We start from the raw sequence: 18,184 nt of genomic DNA, 5'->3' as shown, positions 1-18,184 counted from the left end.
CCTGATGTCATTGTTCTGTGTTAGGATACACAAGTATAGGCTGTTTCGGGTTTTGTTAAGTTTATTGTTTTGGTAGTGTTTGTGTTTAGTGTGTTAATTCATTAAACATGGATTGCAATAGACACGCCGCATTTTGGTCCGACTCTCCTTCTCACGAAGAAAACCGTTACAGAATCACCCACCTCAAAGGGACCAAGCAGCGTGTCAACAGGCAAGAACAGCCCAAAGTGGAGTACAGTATGGACTATACTTCTTGGGAGGAGATAGACAGGTGGGCGGTCGACCCAGGGAGAGTGCCGGAGCCCGCCTGGGATTCGATGGAGCAGTGCGCGGAAGGATATAGGAGAATGGAGTTTGCGAAGCAAGCAAGGCGGCGCGGACGGAGGCCCCATAGTCAGCCCCAAAAATTTCTTGGGGGGGGGCTCAGGGAGAGTGTGGCAGAGTCAGGAGCCAGACCTGAGCCAACTCTCCCTGTTTATCGTGAGGAGCCAAGGAGGAGACCAGAGCCGGTGTTGGAGGTGAGCGAAACAGAGACTGTGAAGGAGTTAATGGGGAAATTGGAGGAGAGAGAAATGAGGGAGTTGCTGTGTTGGTGTTTTAAACATGGAATTCGCCCGACGGAGCGTGTCGGGGATTTGATGGCACCTGGGTCAGCGCTCCATACTCGTCCTGAGGTGCGTGTTAGTCGGCTGGTTAAGATGGTGCCAGTCTCACGTACCAGGCCTCCTGTGCACCTCCCTAGCCTTGCACGTCCTGTGCCAGCACCACTCTCAAGATCTCCAGTACGCCTTCACGGTCTAACCCATCCTGTGCCACCTCCACACCCCAGCCCTCCGGTAGCAGCTCCCCGCACCAGGCTTCCTGTGCGTGTCCTCGGCCCAGTACCACCAGTGCCAGCACCACGCATCAGGCCTATAGTGCGCCTCGCCTGTCCAGCGCTGTCGGAGCCCTCCTCCTCTCCAGCGCTGTTGGAGTCTCCCGCCTGTTTAGCGCTGTTAGAGCCTTCCTTCTCTACAGCGCTGCCGGAGTCTCCCGCCTGTTTAGAACTGCCAGTTAGCATAGAGCTGCCAGTTAGCATAGAGCTGCCAGTTAGCATAGAGCTGCCAGTTAGCATAGAGCTGCCAATTAGCATAGAGCTGCCAGTTAGCATGGAGCTGCCAGTCTGCAAGGAGCTGCCAGTCTGCAAGGAGCTGCCAGTCTGCAAGGAGCCGCCAGAGCTGCCTTTCTGCAGGATGCCGCCAAAGCTGCCAGTCTGCAAGGAGCCGCCAGAGCTGCCAGTCTGCAAGGAGCCGCCAGAGCTGCCAGTCAGCATGGAGCAGCCAGGGCCGCCAGTCAGCATGGAGCAGCCAGGGCCGCCAGTCAGCATGGAGCAGCCAGGGCCGCCAGTCAGCATGGAGCAGCCAGGGCCGCCAGTCAGCATGGAGCAGCCAGTCAGCATGGAGCAGCCAGAGCAGCCAGTCAGCATGGAGCAGCCAGAGCTGCCAGTCAGCATGGAGCAGCCAGTCAGCATGGAGCAGCCAGAGCAGCCAGTCGACCAGACTCTTCCAGATCTGCCAGTCGACCAGACTCTTCCAGATCTGCCAGTCGACCAGACTCTTCCAGATCTGCCAGTCGACCAGACTCTTCCAGATCTGCCAGTCGACCAGACTCTTCCAGATCTGCCAGTCGACCAGACTCTTCCAGATCTGCCAGTCGACCAGACTCTTCCAGATCTGCCAGTCGACCAGACTCTTCCAGATCTGCCAGTCGACCAGACTCTTCCAGATCTGCCAGTCGACCAGAATCTTCCAGATCTGCCAGTCGACCAGAATCTTCCAGATCCGCCAGTCGACCAGACTCTTCTAGATCTGCCAGTCGACCAGACTCTTCCAGATCTGCCAGTCGACCAGACTCTTCCAGATCTGCCAGTCGACCAGACTCTTCCAGATCTGCCAGTCGACCAGACTCTTCCAGATCTGCCAGTCGACCAGACTCTTCCAGATCTGCCAGTCGACCAGACTCTTCCAGATCTGCCAGTCGACCAGACTCTTCCAGATCTGCCAGTCGACCAGACTCTTCCAGATCTGCCAGTCAGCCAGGATCTGCCGAAACCACCAGCCAGCCAGGTAGATTCATCAACCTGCCTGAGCTTCCTCTCACTCCTGAGCTTCCTCTCACTCCTGAGCTTCCCCTCAGTCCCGAGCTGCCTCAGTCCCGAGCTGCCCCTCAGTCCCGATCTGCTCCTCAGTCCAGTGGGGTTCTGGGTGAGGACTACTAGGCCATGGTCGGCGGCGAGGGTGGACTATCCAGGGACGCGAGGAGAAGGGACTAAGACATTGATTGAGTGGGGTCCACGTCCCGCGCCGGAGCCGCCACCATGGACAGACGCCCACCCGGACCCTCCCTATTGTTTTGAGGTGCGTTCGGGAGTCCGCACCTTAGGGGGGGGGTTCTGTCACACCCTGGTCAAAGTATTTTGTGTTTATCTTTATTTATTTGGTCAGGCCAGGGTGTGGCATGGGTTTTTGTATGTGGTGTGTATGTGTGGGGATTGTAGCTAGTGGGGTGTTCTAGCTAAGTCTATGGCTGTCTGAAGTGGTTCTCAATCAGAGGCAGGTGTTTATCGTTGTCTCTGATTGGGAACCATATTTAGGCAGCCATATTCTTTGAGTTTGTCGTGGGTGATTGTCCTTAGTGTCCTGATGTCATTGTTCTGTGTTAGGATACACAAGTATAGGCTGTTTCGGGTTTTGTTAAGTTTATTGTTTTGGTAGTGTTTGTGTTTAGTGTGTTAATTCATTAAACATGGATTGCAATAGACACGCCGCATTTTGGTCCGACTCTCCTTCTCACGAAGAAAACCGTTACACAAGAGGCCCATGATCACTCTGGATGAACTGCAGAGATCTACAGCTGAGGTGGGAGACTCTGTCCATAGGACAACAATCAGTCGTATATTGCACAAATCTGTTCTTTATGGAAGAGTGGCAAGAAGAAAGCCATTTCTTAAAGATATCCATAAAAAGTGTTGTTTAAAGTTTGCCACAAGCCACCTGGGAGACACACCAAACATGTGGAAGAAGGTGCTCTGGTCAGATGAAACCAAAATTGAACTTTTTGGCAACAATGCAAAACGTTATGTTTGGCGTAAAAGCAACACAGCTGAACATACCATCCCCACTGTCAAACATGGTGGTGGCAGCATCATGGTTTGGGCCTGCTTTTCTTCAGCAGGGACAGGGAAGATGGTTAAAATTGATGGGAAGATGGATGGAGCCAAATACAGGATCATTCTGGAAGAAAACCTGATGGAGTCTGCAAAAGACCTGAGACTGGGACGGAGATTTGTCTTGCAACAAGACAATGATCCAAAACATAAAGCAAAATCTACAATGGAATGGTTCAAAAATAAACATATCCAGGTGTTAGAATGGCCAAGTCAAAGTCCAGACCTGAATCCAATCGAGAATCTGTGGAAAGAACTGAAAACTGCTGTTCACAAATGCTCTCCATCCAACCTCACTGAGCTCGAGCTGTTTTGCAAGGAGGAATGGGAAAAAATGTCAGTCTCTCGATGTGCAAAACTGATAGAGACATACCCCAAGCGACTTACAGCTGTAATCGCAGCAAAAGGTGGCGCTACAAAGTATTAACATAAGGGGGCTGAATAATTTTGCACGCCCAATTTTTCAGTTTTTGATTTGTTAAAAAGGTTTGAAATATCAAATAAATGTCGTTCCACTTCATGATTGTGTCCCACTTGTTGTTGATTCTTCACAAAAAAATACAGTTTTATATCTTTATGTTTGAAGCCTGAAATATGGCAAAAGGTCGCAAAGTTCAAGGGGGCCGAATACTTTCGCAAGGCACTGTAGCCTCGTTATTGTTATGTTATTGTGTTACTTTTTATTTTATTTTATACTTTAGTTTTAGTAAATATTTTCTTAACTCTATTTCTTGAACTGCATTGTTGGTTAGGGGCTTTGTAAGTAGTCATTTCATGGTGAGGTCTACATGTAGTGGTCTGGGTGTAGCTGGTGTAGAGGAGTCACTGCATTGTTGGTTAGGGGCTTTGTAAGTAGTCATTTCACGGTGAGGTCTACATGTAGTGGTCTGGGTGTAGCTGGTGTAGAGGAGTCACTGCATTGTTGGTTAGGGGCTTTGTAAGTTGTCATTTCACGGTGAGGTCTACATGTAAGGATCTGGGTGTAGCTGGTGCAGAGGAGTCAGGCGCAGGACAGCAGAGATGAGTAACGCAAGGAACTTTACTCAAAATATCAAAATACATGAAGTAACACCAGGCCCACAAACAACGGACCGAACTTACAATAAACAAACATGCACAAAAACCACGGGGAAAACACAGAGGGTTAAATAATGAACATGTCATTGGGGAATTGAAACCAGGTGTGTAAAACAAAGACAAAACAAATGGAAAATGAAAAGTGGATCGGCGACGGCTAGAAGGCCGGTGACGTCGACCGCCGAACGCCGTCCGAACACGGAGAGGGACCGACTTCGGCGGAAGTCGTGAAACTACACCTGTTATGTTCGACGTGACAAATACATTTTGACTTGAGGTGAGATGCTGACTGGGAATGAAATAATAAAGTAATGAAATTGGCCTAAAACCAATGTAATATACACAACAACTGAAATATTTAATTAAAGTCATACTGTGTATAAATGATGGTTAATAAATGATAAGCAGTAATGGGCAGTCACTACCGTCATGGGACTCTTATTAATTGTTAAAATCTGTGTTGTTACAGAATTCAACCCACATAGTGCATTTAATGTAAAAAAAAAAAAATAATGTTTTTAAACCTAAAATGGAAAAAGAATGATTTAAAAAAAACCCCGAAACAACCTCAAAAAGCACAAATTGGTTAGAGAGAAACATTTACAGTTTTGTAGCTAACCTCGTTTTATTTGAGGCTTAGGATAAAACGTTACTGTAATTCAAAAAAACAAAATTCATGGTTTTATGACGTGTTTGTTACAGGTCTCAGGATTGAGATAAGGAAAACAAATGATGTGTTTCCTGTAAAATAGGAGAACTTATGAGACATGAGAATGTTGGCTGGTTCTCTCAATAGAATTTAATAAACATATTTTTTCCGACGGTCAATTATCTGGTTCATTATAATTTCTTTGTAGAAAAATATAAATTCACACTTCTCATTATCAAAAGATAAATATCAGTCTGCATAAAACAATATGTACGTGAATATCCTATGTTCAGTCCCTTTAACAGAACATACAGAGCATTAGGAAAGTATTCAGATCACTTGACTTTTTCCACATTTTGTTACGTTAAAGCCTTATTCTAAAATTGATTAATTTCTTTCTTTCTCATCAATCTACACACAATACCGTATAATGACAAAGCGAATAATAGTGAAGACCTCAATACTGTGAAATAACACATATGGAATCATGTAGTAACCAAAAAAAGTGTTAACCTCTTGAACCTCTGGGGGCAGTATTTAATTTTTGGATGAAAAACGTTCCCATTTTAAACAAGATATTTTGTCACGAAAAGATGCTCGACTATCCATATAATTGACAGCTTTGGAAAGAAAACACTGACGTTTCCAAAACTGCAAAGATATTGTCTGTGAGTGCCACAGAACTAATGCTACAGGCGAAACCAAGATGAAATTTCATACAGGAAGTGAGCCAGATTTTTGAGGCGCTGTGTTCCAATGTCTCCTTATATGGCTGTGAATGTGCAAGGAGAGAGCCTACACTTTCGTTTCCCCAAGGTGTTTGCAGCATTGTGACGTATTTGTAGGCATATCATTGGAAAATTTACCATAAGAGACTACATTTACCAGGTGTCTGCTCGGTGTCCTCCGTCGAAACTATTGCGTAATCTCCAGGTGCGTTCATTTTTCCATTTTGAACAGAGGAGAAACCAAACTGCCACGAGTGACTTATCATCGAATAGATATGTGAAAAACACCTTGAGGATTGATTCTAAACAACGTTTGCCATGTTTCTGTTGATATTATGGAGTTAATTTGGAAAAAAGTTTGCAGTTGTAAATGACTGAATTTTCGGGTTTTTTTCTCAGCCAAACGTGATGAACAAAATGGAGCGATTTCTCCTACACAAATAATATTTTTGGAAAAACTGAACTAACTGAGAGTCTCCTCATTGAAAACATCCGAAGTTCTTCAAAGGTAAATTATTTTATTTGAATGCTTTTCTTGTTTTTGTGAAAATGTTGCCTGCTGAATGCTAGGCTTAATGCTATGCTAGCTATCAATACTCTTACACAAATGCTTGTGTAGCTATGGTTGAAAAGCATTTTTTGAAAATCTGAGATGACAGTGTTGTTAACAAAAGGCTAAGCTTGTGAGCCAATATTTATTTCATTTCATTTGCGATTTTCATGAATAGTTAACGTTGCGTTATGGTAATGAGCTTGAGGCTATAATTACGCTCCCGGATACGGGATTGCTCGTCGCAACAGGTTTTAAACAAATCAGAAATAGATTTTCTATTTTAGATTCTTCAAATAGCCACCCTTTCCCTTGATGACCGCTTTGCACACTCTTGGCATTCTCTCAACCAGCTTCACCTGGAATGCTTTTCCAACAGCCTTGAAGGAGTTTATTCTACAAAGTAGAAAATAGTAAAAAAAATAAAGAAAAACTCTTGAATGAGTAGGTGTGCTAAAACCTTCGACCGGTAGTGTATATATTTAAATATTTCCAGTTCCTTACAACAACAAAAAACGTGTTACATGTAATCTTTTGGTTCAACCATAATGCATAGTAAGCATCATCAACCAGGGGGAACATATTTGGTGTACTCTGATAAGCTGTAGAAAGAATACATTCATTTACAAGACCTGTTTACTGAAAATAGAATTGGTCACAAGAGCATGGGCATGAGATCAAAAGTCCATATTCAGACCACTAGGGGTCAATGTTTTTAAATTGGATATCCTGTAGGCCTCCCTCTGCAGTAGTAGGATCTCCATGTTACCTCCTCTCCTTGGTAGAGCAACATGCTCAATGCCTGTACATTTGAGGGAGAAGATGGGATGTTTTCGGATGTTCACTGGACCTGATGACTTTGATCATTGAACAACTTAAAAAAAAAAAAGGATATTACAGAGATCGACACAATTCACAGAGGTTAAACATATTTAGCTATTCTCTTAGTTTTTATAGCTTTGAAATCTAAGTTAACAATAATTCATTTTGGAAAAATGATATGAATTGTCATGTTAGGCATAACAACATTTTTTTTGTCCCAGTTTATGCTAGGCACATTGTTTCCTTATATAGTACTTATATGAAGGCAGAAACATTTTGTTTCCTTGCTAAAAAAATAAAGAAATACATTTTATAAAAATCGGAGAAGTGAGAAGCAAAGCAACATTAAGGCAATTTTATAACAGCTGACCCTGTCACGGATCCTTCTGGAACTGTGTCATTACACACACCTGGTCCCCATTCCCACTGATTGTAATTTGCATAAATGTGCCCTTTAGTTCACCATTGGGCTGTTGATTATTGTTACAATGCCTGTTGGTCGTGTGAGTACCTGTGTTTTGGCTTTTGTGCAGCGTGCATTGTGCAGGTGATTACGGGTCTGGTCCCGTGTGGTATCATTGTGCAGGTGATTACGGGTCTGGTCCCGTGTGGTATCATTGTGCAGGTGATTACAGGTCTGGTCCCGTGTGGTATCATTGGGCAGGTGATTACGGGTCTGGTCCCGTGTGGTATCATTGTGCAGGTGATTACGGGTCTGGTCCCGTGTGGTATCATTGTGCAGGTGATTACGGGTCTGGTCCCGTGTGGTATCATTGTGCAGGTGATTACGGGTCTCGTCCCGTGTGGTATCATTGTGCAGGTGATTACGGGTCTGGTCCCGTGTGGTATCATTGTGCAGGTGATTACGGGTCTGGTCCCATGTGGTATCATTGTGCAGGTGATTACGGGTCTGGTCCCGTGTGGTATCATTGTGCAGGTGATTACGGGTCTGGTCCCGTGTGGTATCATTGTGCAGGTGATTACGGGTCTGGTCCCGTGTGGTATCATTGTGCAGGTGATTACGGGTCTGGTCCCGTGTGGTATCATTGTGCAGGTGATTACGGGTCTCGTCCCGTGTGGTATCATTGTGCAGGTGATTACGGGTCTCGTCCCGTGTGGTATCATTGTGCAGGTGATTACGGGTCTCGTCCCGTGTGGTATCATTGTGCAGGTGATTACGGGTCTGGTCCCGTGTGGTATCATTGTGCAGGTGATTACGGGTCTGGTCCCGTGTGGTATCATTGTGCAGGTGATTACGGGTCTGGTCCCTTGTGGTATCATTGTGCAGGTGATTACGGGTCTCGTCCCGTGTGGTACAATTGTGCAGGTGATTACGGGTCTCGTCCCGTGTGGTATCATTGTGCAGGTGATTACGGGTCTGGTCCCGTGTGGTATCATTGTGCAGGTGATTACGGGTCTGGTCCCGTGTGGTATCATTGTGCAGGTGATTACGGGTCTCGTCCCGTGTGGTATCATTGTGCAGGTGATTACGGGTCTGGTCCCGTGTGGTATCATTGTGCAGGTGATTACGGGTCTCGTCCCGTGTGGTATCATTGTGCAGGTGATTACGGGTCTCGTCCCGTGTGGTATCATTGTGCAGGTGATTACGGGGTCTGGTCCCGTGTGGTATCATTGTGCAGGTGATTACGGGTCTGGTCCCGTGTGGTATCATTGGGCAGGTGATTACGGGTCTGGTCCCGTGTGGTATCATTGGGCAGGTGATTACGGGTCTGGTCCCGTGTGGTATCATTGTGCAGGTGATTACGGGTCTGGTCCCGTGTGGTATCATTGTGCAGGTGATTACGGGGTCTGGTCCCGTGTGGTATCATTGGGCAGGTGATTACGGGTCTGGTCCCGTGTGGTATCATTGTGCAGGTGATTACGGGGTCTCGTCCCGTGTGGTATCATTGGGCAGGTGATTACGGGTCTGGTCCCGTGTGGTATCATTGTGCAGGTGATTACGGGTCTGGTCCCGTGTGGTATCATTTTGCAGGTGATTACAGGGTCTGGTCCCGTGTGGTATCATTGTGCAGGTGATTACGGGTCTGGTCCCGTGTGGTATCATTGTGCAGGTGATTACGGGTCTGGTCCCGTGTGGTATCATTGTGCAGGTGATTACGGGTCTGGTCCCGTGTGGTATCATTGTGCAGGTGATTACGGGTCTGGTCCCGTGTGGTATCATTGTGCAGATGATTACGGGTCTGGTCCCGTGTGGTATCATTGTGCAGGTGATTACGGGTCTGGTCCCGTGTGGTATCATTGTGCAGGTGATTACGGGTCTGGTCCCGTGTGGTATCATTGTGCAGGTGATTACGGGTCTGGTCCCGTGTGGTATCATTGTGCAGGTGATTACGGGTCTGGTCCCGTGTGGTATCATTGTGCAGGTGATTACGGGTCTGGTCCCGTGTGGTATCATTGTGCAGATGATTACGGGTCTGGTCCCGTGTGGTATCATTGTGCAGGTGATTACGGGTCTGGTCCCGTGTGGTATCATTGTGCAGGTGATTACGGGTCTGGTCCCGTGTGGTATCATTGTGCAGGTGATTACGGGTCTCGTCCCGTGTGGTATCATTGTGCAGGTGATTACGGGTCTCGTCCCGTGTGGTATCATTGTGCAGGTGATTACGGGTCTGGTCCCGTGTGGTATCATTGTGCAGGTGATTACGTGTCTCGTCCCGTGTGGTATCATTGTGCAGGTGATTACGGGTCTGGTCCCGTGTGGTATCATTGTGCAGGTGATTACGGGTCTGGTCCCGTGTGGTATCATTGTGCAGGTGATTACAGGTCTGGTCCCGTGTGGTATCATTGTGCAGGTGATTACGGGTCTGGTCCCGTGTGGTATCATTGTGCAGGTGATTACGGGTCTCGTCCCGTGTGGTATCATTGTGCAGATGATTACGGGTCTGGTCCCGTGTGGTATCATTGTGCAGGTGATTACCGGTCTGGTCCCGTGTGGTATCATTGTGCAGATGATTACGGGTCTCGTCCCGTGTGGTATCATTGTGCAGGTGATTACGGGTCTCGTCCCGTGTGGTATCATTGTGCAGGTGATTACGGGGTCTGGTCCCGTGTGGTATCATTGTGCAGGTGATTACGGGTCTGGTCCCGTGTGGTATCATTGTGCAGGTGATTACGGGTCTGGTCCCGTGTGGTATCATTGTGCAGGTGATTACGGGTCTCGTCCCGTGTGGTATCATTGTGCAGGTGATTACGTGTCTCGTCCCGTGTGGTATCATTGTGCAGATGATTACGTGTCTGGTCCCGTGTGGTATCATTGTGCAGGTGATTACGGGTCTGGTCCCGTGTGGTATCATTGTGCAGGTGATTACGGGTCTGGTCCCGTGTGGTATCATTGTGCAGGTGATTACGGGTCTGGTCCCGTGTGGTATCATTGTGCAGGTGATTACGGGGTCTGGTCCCGTGTGGTATCATTGTGCAGGTGATTACGGGGTCTGGTCCCGTGTGGTATCATTGGGCAGGTGATTACGGGTCTCGTCCCGTGTGGTATCATTGGGCAGGTGATTACGGGTCTGGTCCCGTGTGGTATCATTGTGCGGATGATTACGTGTCTGGTCCCGTGTGGTATCATTGTGCAGGTGATTACGGGTCTCGTCCCGTGTGGTATCATTGTGCAGGTGATTACGGGTCTCGTCCCGTGTGGTATCATTGTGCAGGTGATTACGGGTCTGGTCCCGTGTGGTATCATTGTGCAGATGATTACGGGTCTGGTCCCGTGTGGTATCATTGTGCAGGTGATTACGGGTCTCGTCCCGTGTGGTATCATTGTGCAGGTGATTACTGTCTGGTCCCGTGTGGTATCATTGTGCAGGTGATTACGGGTCTGGTCCCGTGTGGTATCATTGTGCAGGTGATTACGGGGTCTGGTCCCGTGTGGTATCATTGTGCAGGTGATTACGGGTCTGGTCCCGTGTGGTATCATTGTGCAGGTGATTACGGGGTCTGGTCCCGTGTGGTATCATTGTGCAGGTGATTACGGGTCTGGTCCCGTGTGGTATCATTGTGCAGGTGATTACGGGTCTGGTCCCGTGTGGTATCATTGTGCAGGTGATTACGGGTCTGGTCCCGTGTGGTATCATTGGGCAGGTGATTACGGGTCTGGTCCCGTGTGGTATCATTGTGCAGGTGATTACGGGTCTCGTCCCGTGTGGTATCATTGTGCAGGTGATTACGTGTCTCGTCCCGTGTGGTATCATTGTGCAGGTGATTACGGGTCTGGTCCCGTGTGGTATCATTGTGCAGGTGATTACGGGTCTGGTCCCGTGTGGTATCATTGGGCAGGTGATTACGGGTCTCGTCCCGTGTGGTATCATTGGGCAGGTGATTACGGGTCTCGTCCCGTGTGGTATCATTGTGCAGGTGATTACGGGTCTGGTCCCGTGTGGTATCATTGGGCAGGTGATTACGGGTCTGGTCCCGTGTGGTATCATTGTGCAGGTGATTACGGGTCTGGTCCCGTGTGGTATCATTGGGCAGGTGATTACGGGTCTGGTCCCGTGTGGTATCATTGGGCAGGTGATTACGGGTCTGGTACCGTGTGGTATCATTGTGCAGGTGATTACGTGTCTCGTCCCGTGTGGTATCATTGTGCAGGTGATTACGGGTCTGGTCCCGTGTGGTATCATTGTGCAGGTGATTACGGGTCTGGTCCCGTGTGGTATCATTGTGCAGGTGATTACGGGTCTGGTCCCGTGTGGTATCATTGTGCAGGTGATTACGGGTCTGGTCCCGTGTGGTATCATTGGGCGCTTGTGTTATTTATTCAAGGTACTCCTCACTCTTTTGTTTGGGTTTCTACCCTGTGTTTTTGTTACGTGTTTGTTTGGTCTTCGTCCCCGTGCCTTTACACGGCACGCCGTAATTTGGGTAACTAAAACCCCCCTATTATGCATTCCTGCGCCCTGTCTCCCAAATATTTTATTCCAGCGTGACATGACCCTGTTTTTCCAAAGCTAAACCCGCCCATTGGCCTCTGAATCTACCTTTTTTAAGATGCCAAAATTGTTTTCAATATCCAATAATTTTTTTTGTTGCCTGCATTCAACAAGCTTTGGACGAAGCACTTACACACTTATACACTTATACACTTACACACTTATACACTTACACACTTATACACTTACACACTTACACACTTGCACACTTACACACTTATACACTTATACACGTATACACTTACACACTTATACACTTACACACTTACACACTTACACATTTACAAACTTACACACTTACACACTTACACACTTATACACTTACACACTTACACACTTATACGCTTATACACTTATACACTTACACACTTACACACTTATACACTTATACACTTACACACTTACATACTTACACAGGGCCGCCATCGCCAAAGTTCACTGAAAGGCTATATTTTAGAAGTGGGCTTGATTTAGTTTTTGTTTTAGTTATTTAAATGTTGTACATTAGAGCAGGACCCCCCCCCCACCCCCCACCCCCCCCCACCCCCCAATATATTTTCCCACATGATAGACAGTTGCTGGTCGGAGAACGTCTCTGAAGCCCTGAACCCGAGGAGCGAGTATTAATCCTGCTGTAGAATTCATTGCGGCCAGCAGGTCAAACAAACGACTAAAATGAACGAGTCACTCTGACTCTCGAATCATTTGCGACCTGCACATCACTAGGAATTAACATCACTTTGCAAGCCAGCATAATGTGGTGTGATGCTGGTTTTTCTTTAGCTTATGATGCTCACCGGTGTCCAAAACACAACGAAGGCTGTTCACCAGTGTCCAAAACACAACGAAGGCTGGTCACCAGTGTCCAAAACACAACGAAGGCTGTTCACCAGTGTCCAAAACACAGCGAAGGCTGGTCACCAGTGTCCAAAACACAACGAAGGCTGGTCACCAGTGTCCAAAACACAGCAAAGGCTGTTCACCAGTGTCCAAAACACAGCGAAGGCTGTTCACCAGTGTCCAAAACACAGCAAAGGCTGTTCACCAGTGTCCAAAACACAGCGAAGGCTGGTCACCAGTGTCCAAAACACAGCGAAGGCTGTTCACCAGTGTCCAAAACACAGCAAAGGCTGTTCACCAGTGTCCAAAACACAGCGAAGGCTGGTCACCAGTGTCCAAAACACAGCGAAGGCTGTTCACCAGTGTCCAAAACACAGCGAAGGCTGTTCACCAGTGTCCAAAACACAACGAAGGCTGTTCACCAGTGTCCAAAACACAATGAAGGCTGGTCACCAGTGTCCAAAACACAACGAAGGCTGTTCACCAGTGTCCAAAACACAGCGAAGGCTGGTCACCAGTGTCCAAAACACAACGAAGGCTGGTCACCAGTGTCCAAAACACAGCGAAGGCTGTTCACCAGTGTCCAAAACACAGCGAAGGCTGTTCACCAGTGTCCAAAACACAGCGAAGGCTGTTCACCAGTGTCCAAAACACAGCAAAGGCTGTTCACCAGTGTCCAAAACACAGCGAAGGCTGGTCACCAGTGTCCAAAACACAGCGAAGGCTGTTCACCAGTGTCCAAAACACAGCAAAGGCTGTTCACCAGTGTCCAAAACACAGCGAAGGCTGGTCACCAGTGTCCAAAACACAGCGAAGGCTGGTCACCAGTGTCCAAAACACAGCGAAGGCTGTTCACCAGTGTCCAAAACATAGCGAAGGCTGTTCACCAGTGTCCAAAACACAGCGAAGGCTGGTCACCAGTGTCCAAAACACAGCAAAGGCTGTTCACCAGTGTCCAAAACACAGCGAAGGCTGTTCACCAGTGTCCAAAACACAGCGAAGGCTGTTCACCAGTGTCCAAAACACAGCGAAGGCTGTTCACCAGTGTCCAAAACACAGCGAAGGCTGTTCACCAGTGTCCAAAACACAGCGAAGGCTGGTCACCAGTGTCCAAAACACAGCGAAGGCTGGTCACCAGTGTCCAAAACACAGCGAAGGCTGTTCACCAGTGTCCAAAACACAGCGAAGGTTGGTCACCAGCAAAAAACACAGTGAAAGCTGTGAAAGAAAACACAATGAAGGCTGGTTTGCCAGCATAACCAGCTAGACTATGCTGGTCAGTCCAGCTAGACCAGCTAGACCATGTTGGTCTGCCAGCAGAACCAGTTAGACCATGCTGGGCAGACAATGCTGGTCAGACCTGCGTGACCATTATCCGACCAGCACTGACCTGCCTAGACCAGCATGGACCAACAGGACATTTATACTGGTCTATGCTGTTTTTATGATCAGCATGGCAGAGCTATCCAATATTCCCACTTCTTCTTGACACATCCTGCGTATATGTTCTTCAGCGTGACTCTTAACAAGGATATTCACATCTCGGTGTGCGAGCTTTGACAGTTAAATCCCAAACTTTGTTTGCATTTGTGACAGACAACTAATATCTTCCTGCACTGTGTGGCAGTCTGGGCTTTCTGCATGCTGTGAATGTCTCAGAGATAAAGAGGCTGACTGACAGAGGTATTGTGTAGAGGAAGATTGTGTGTGTGTGTGTGTGTGTGTCACCATGCATGCGTGTAGAGGGAGATATAGAGCCTGACAGACAGAAATATCAGTGTGTGTGTGTGTGTGTGCGTGCATGCGTGCATGCGTGCGCGTGTGTGTGTGTGTTTGTGTGTGTGTATGTCTATGACAGGTACATCCAGAACTCCCAGCCCTACCTGAACAACATGACGGCAGTGGGGTGTATGATGGCTCTGGCTGCTGTCTTCCCTCTGGGCCTCGATGGACACCACGTACACAGGAAGCAGTTCCCCGTGGTCTGCCAGGTACACAGGAAGTACACAGGAAGTGGAGACATACCACTAAAGCAGTGTGGGGGATTTGAGTTTTAAGGGTACAGGAAAGCTCTGGGGTGATGTGTTCCCCTAGGTACAGATCCTAACCGTAATCAATAGTAAGGAAAATGTAAAACTGACCCAAGATCAGCATCCGGGGGCAACTTCACACTACACCTACAGCTAACAGGAAGTGAGCCCTGCCACTGAGGCATTATAGGGGATTGAGTTTTATGGTAGAATTCTTGTAGGAGGGTAGTTTAGGTCATTATCAGTAAATGCCAAATGAAAGTATTGACTTAGACTTTTGAAAATGAATAATTCTTTAATAACTATTATATTTAACACATTAATACATTTGACAATGTATTTTTATTTGTTATGCCACACCAGTTACGTAAGGGCATCGTTATTGTTTAATAAATGCACAGACACAATTCATTATTGATATTTCTTTCCCCTATTCCCCCTGGCCAGTTCCGTCTGTGGCTGCTTGGCCTGGGCTTCAGCCTGGCGTACGGTTCTATGTTCACGAAGATCTGGTGGGTCCACACCGTCTTCACCAAGAAGGACGACAAGAAGGAGAAGAGGAAGGTAAATAAAGAGGAGAATGACTGGCTAAAGAAACATAAAAAAGGTAAGGAAGGAAGGAAGGAAGGAAGGAAGGAAGGAAGGAAGGAAGGAAAGAAGGAAAGAAGGAAAGAAGGAAGGAAGGAAGGTGAATGAAAAAGAGAAACAAGAGTACCTGCCTGGCTGGGAGGCTGTGGAGGCTGTGGAGGCTGAGAGGCTGTGAGGCTTCCTGGCTGGGAGGCTGTGGAGGCTGGGAGCCTGGGAGGCTGCCTGGCTTGGAGGCAGGGAGGCTGGGAGGCATTCTGTCTGGGAGACGTGGAGGCTGGGAGGCAGTGGAGCCTCGGCGGCTGGGAGGCAGTGGAGGCAGTTGAGATGGGGAGGCTGAAAGTCTGGGAAGACTGTGGAGGCTGAGAGGCTTTCTGGCTGGGAGTCAGTGGAGGCAGGGAGGCGTGGAGACACTGGAGGCTCGGAGGCTGGGAGACAGTGGAGGCTGGAAGACAGTGGATGCAGGGAAGCAGTGGAGGCTGGGAGGCTGTGGAGGCTGGGAGGCTGTGGAGGCAGTAGAGTCTGGGAGGCTGTGGAGTCTGGGAGACAGTGGAGGCTTTGGAGGCAGTGGAGGCTGGGATACGGTCCAAACTCTGAACTACTACTAACTCTACTCCTGGGTTGCGTCCCCATGTAGTGTCCTGGCTGCTCTCTAAAGGGCCTTTTACTTCATCATCCTCTCAGTCAAGGGTGCCCTATATGCGCTGGAAATAATGTATTTCCCAACGTGGCATTATCATTTCACATTCACTCTCTCTCTACTACCGCTCTCTCTCTCTCTCTCTCTACTACCGCTCTCTCTCTCTCTCTCTCTCTCTCTCTCTCTCTCTTACCTCTCTCTCCTACCTCTCTCTATCTCTCTCTCTCTCTCTCTCTGACAGACAGACCAGAGAGACAGAGAGTGAGACAGACAGACGGAGAGACAAAGGGAGAAGGCGAGAGAGACAGAGAGACAAAGGGAGAAAGAGAGTGAGACAGAGGGAGACAGATGGACTGACAGAGGGAGAAAGAGAGAGAGACAGATAGAAAGAGAGAGAGAGAGACATACAGAAAGAGTGAGAGACAGATGGAGAGACAGAGGGAGACAGAGAGGCAGAGAGAGAGAGAGACATACAGAAAGAGTGGGAGACAGATGGAGAGACAGAGGAAATAGAGACAGAGAGAGAAAGAGAGAGACAGACAGAGAGGGGGAGAGACAGAGGGAGACAGAGAGACAGAGAGAGAAAGAGAGAGAGAGAGACAGAGGGAGAAAGAGAGAGAGAGAGACAGAGAGAAAGAGAGAAAGACAGACAGAGAGAGACAGAGAGAGAGAGAGACAGACCGAGAGGCCGAGGGAGAAAGTTAGAGAGAGACAGAGAAAGAGAGAAAGACAGACAGAGAAACAGAGAGAGAAAGAGAGAGAGACAGACAGAGAGACCGAGGGAGAAAGAGAGAGAGCCAGCCAGTCAGCCAGCCAGCCATTCAGCCAGCCATTCAGCCAGCCAGCCAGTCAGCCAGCCATTCAGCCAGCCAGCCAGTCAGCCAGCCAGCCATTCAGCCAGCCATTCAGCCAGCCAGCCAGTCAGCCAGCCATTCAGCCAGCCAGTCAGCCAGCAACCAGCCAGCCATTCAGCCAGCCAGTCAGCCAGCAACCAGCCAGCCATTCAGCCAGACAGGCCACCTACTCAAAGGTTGCGTCCCAAATAGCACCCTATTCCCTATATAGTGCACTACTTTTGGCCAGGTCCCATAGGGTGTCCCACAAAGTAGTGCACTAAGAGTATAGGGTGCCATATGGGACGTAGGCAGAAGGCTAGAGAGAGATGTTCTGCCTAGCGCTGCGGACGCCTATTGATGCTCTCTGTTATTGAAACGTTGTGACTTTGAATTCCTTTGTGCCTTTGACGATGTGTGTTCCCTCCCCATTCAACAACGGCGTTGTTATTCTTTTTATTTTTTTGGGGGCGTTGTGTAAGATAATTATCGGGAAAGGCTTTGGGATTTAAGGAACCTTCTGTAAAAGGATATTATGCTCATGGAAAATTGAGTGCGTGGGATAAATATGTTTTTATTTCTAGTAGATAATAGGTTCAAAATGAATTTTCTTCTCGTGCTAGGTGATCCTCTGCGCTTGCAAAGTTCCATACATTTACACCGTATCTTAGATGTGAGGCACCTTTAAAGATTCAAATCGACCTCTACTTCAGTGTTTTCCAATGGGACTGAATGACTGATCTTGTTATCTACTAGATAGAATAATTACTCATACTGTTATCTACTTCATAGGACAATTACTGATACAGTACATAGTGTTATTTACTAGATAAAATAATGACTCATACATGCTTTATCTTGGCCAGGTCGCAGTTGTAAATGAGAACTTGTTCTCAACTGGCCTACCTGGTTAAATAAAGGTGTTCTCAACTGGCCTACCTGGTTAAATAAAGGTTAAATAAAAATAATACATTTTAAAAATCTTGCCACCTTCTTCGGTATCGGTGTCCCTTCCAAGGGACACTTGAGCTAAAGTAGGCTAAAGGGATCAGCATGAGGTTGTAAGTAACAAGAACATTTCCCAGGACATAGACATGTCTGATATTGGCAGAAAGCTTAAATTCTTGTTAATCTAACTGCACTGTCCAATTTACAGTAGCTTTTACAGTGAAATAATACCAGTCTATTTTTTGAGGAGAGTGCACATTTTTGAACATGAAAAGTTATTAATAAACAAATTAGGCACATTTGGACAGTCTTGATACACAATTTT

General features: G+C 47.5%; 1 protein-coding gene across 1 annotated transcript in view; it reads left to right on the top strand.

Annotated features, from left to right (window-relative positions):
• LOC110487865 (gamma-aminobutyric acid type B receptor subunit 1) overlaps positions 1–18,184 on the top strand; it is a 265,484-nt gene that overhangs the window by 222,638 nt on the left and 24,662 nt on the right. Inside the window, exons 17-18 of the mRNA XM_036970908.1 lie at positions 14,682–14,814; positions 15,301–15,417. Coding sequence (XP_036826803.1) covers positions 14,682–14,814; positions 15,301–15,417 — 250 coding nt within the window. The remainder of the gene's footprint in view (positions 1–14,681; positions 14,815–15,300; positions 15,418–18,184) is intronic.

Source organism: Oncorhynchus mykiss, chromosome 32 (assembly GCF_013265735.2).
Source record: "Oncorhynchus mykiss isolate Arlee chromosome 32, USDA_OmykA_1.1, whole genome shotgun sequence".
NCBI lineage: Eukaryota > Metazoa > Chordata > Actinopteri > Salmoniformes > Salmonidae > Oncorhynchus > Oncorhynchus mykiss.
Note: the sequence above shows the minus strand (reverse complement) of the source record. Positions and strands in the feature narration are given on the sequence as shown.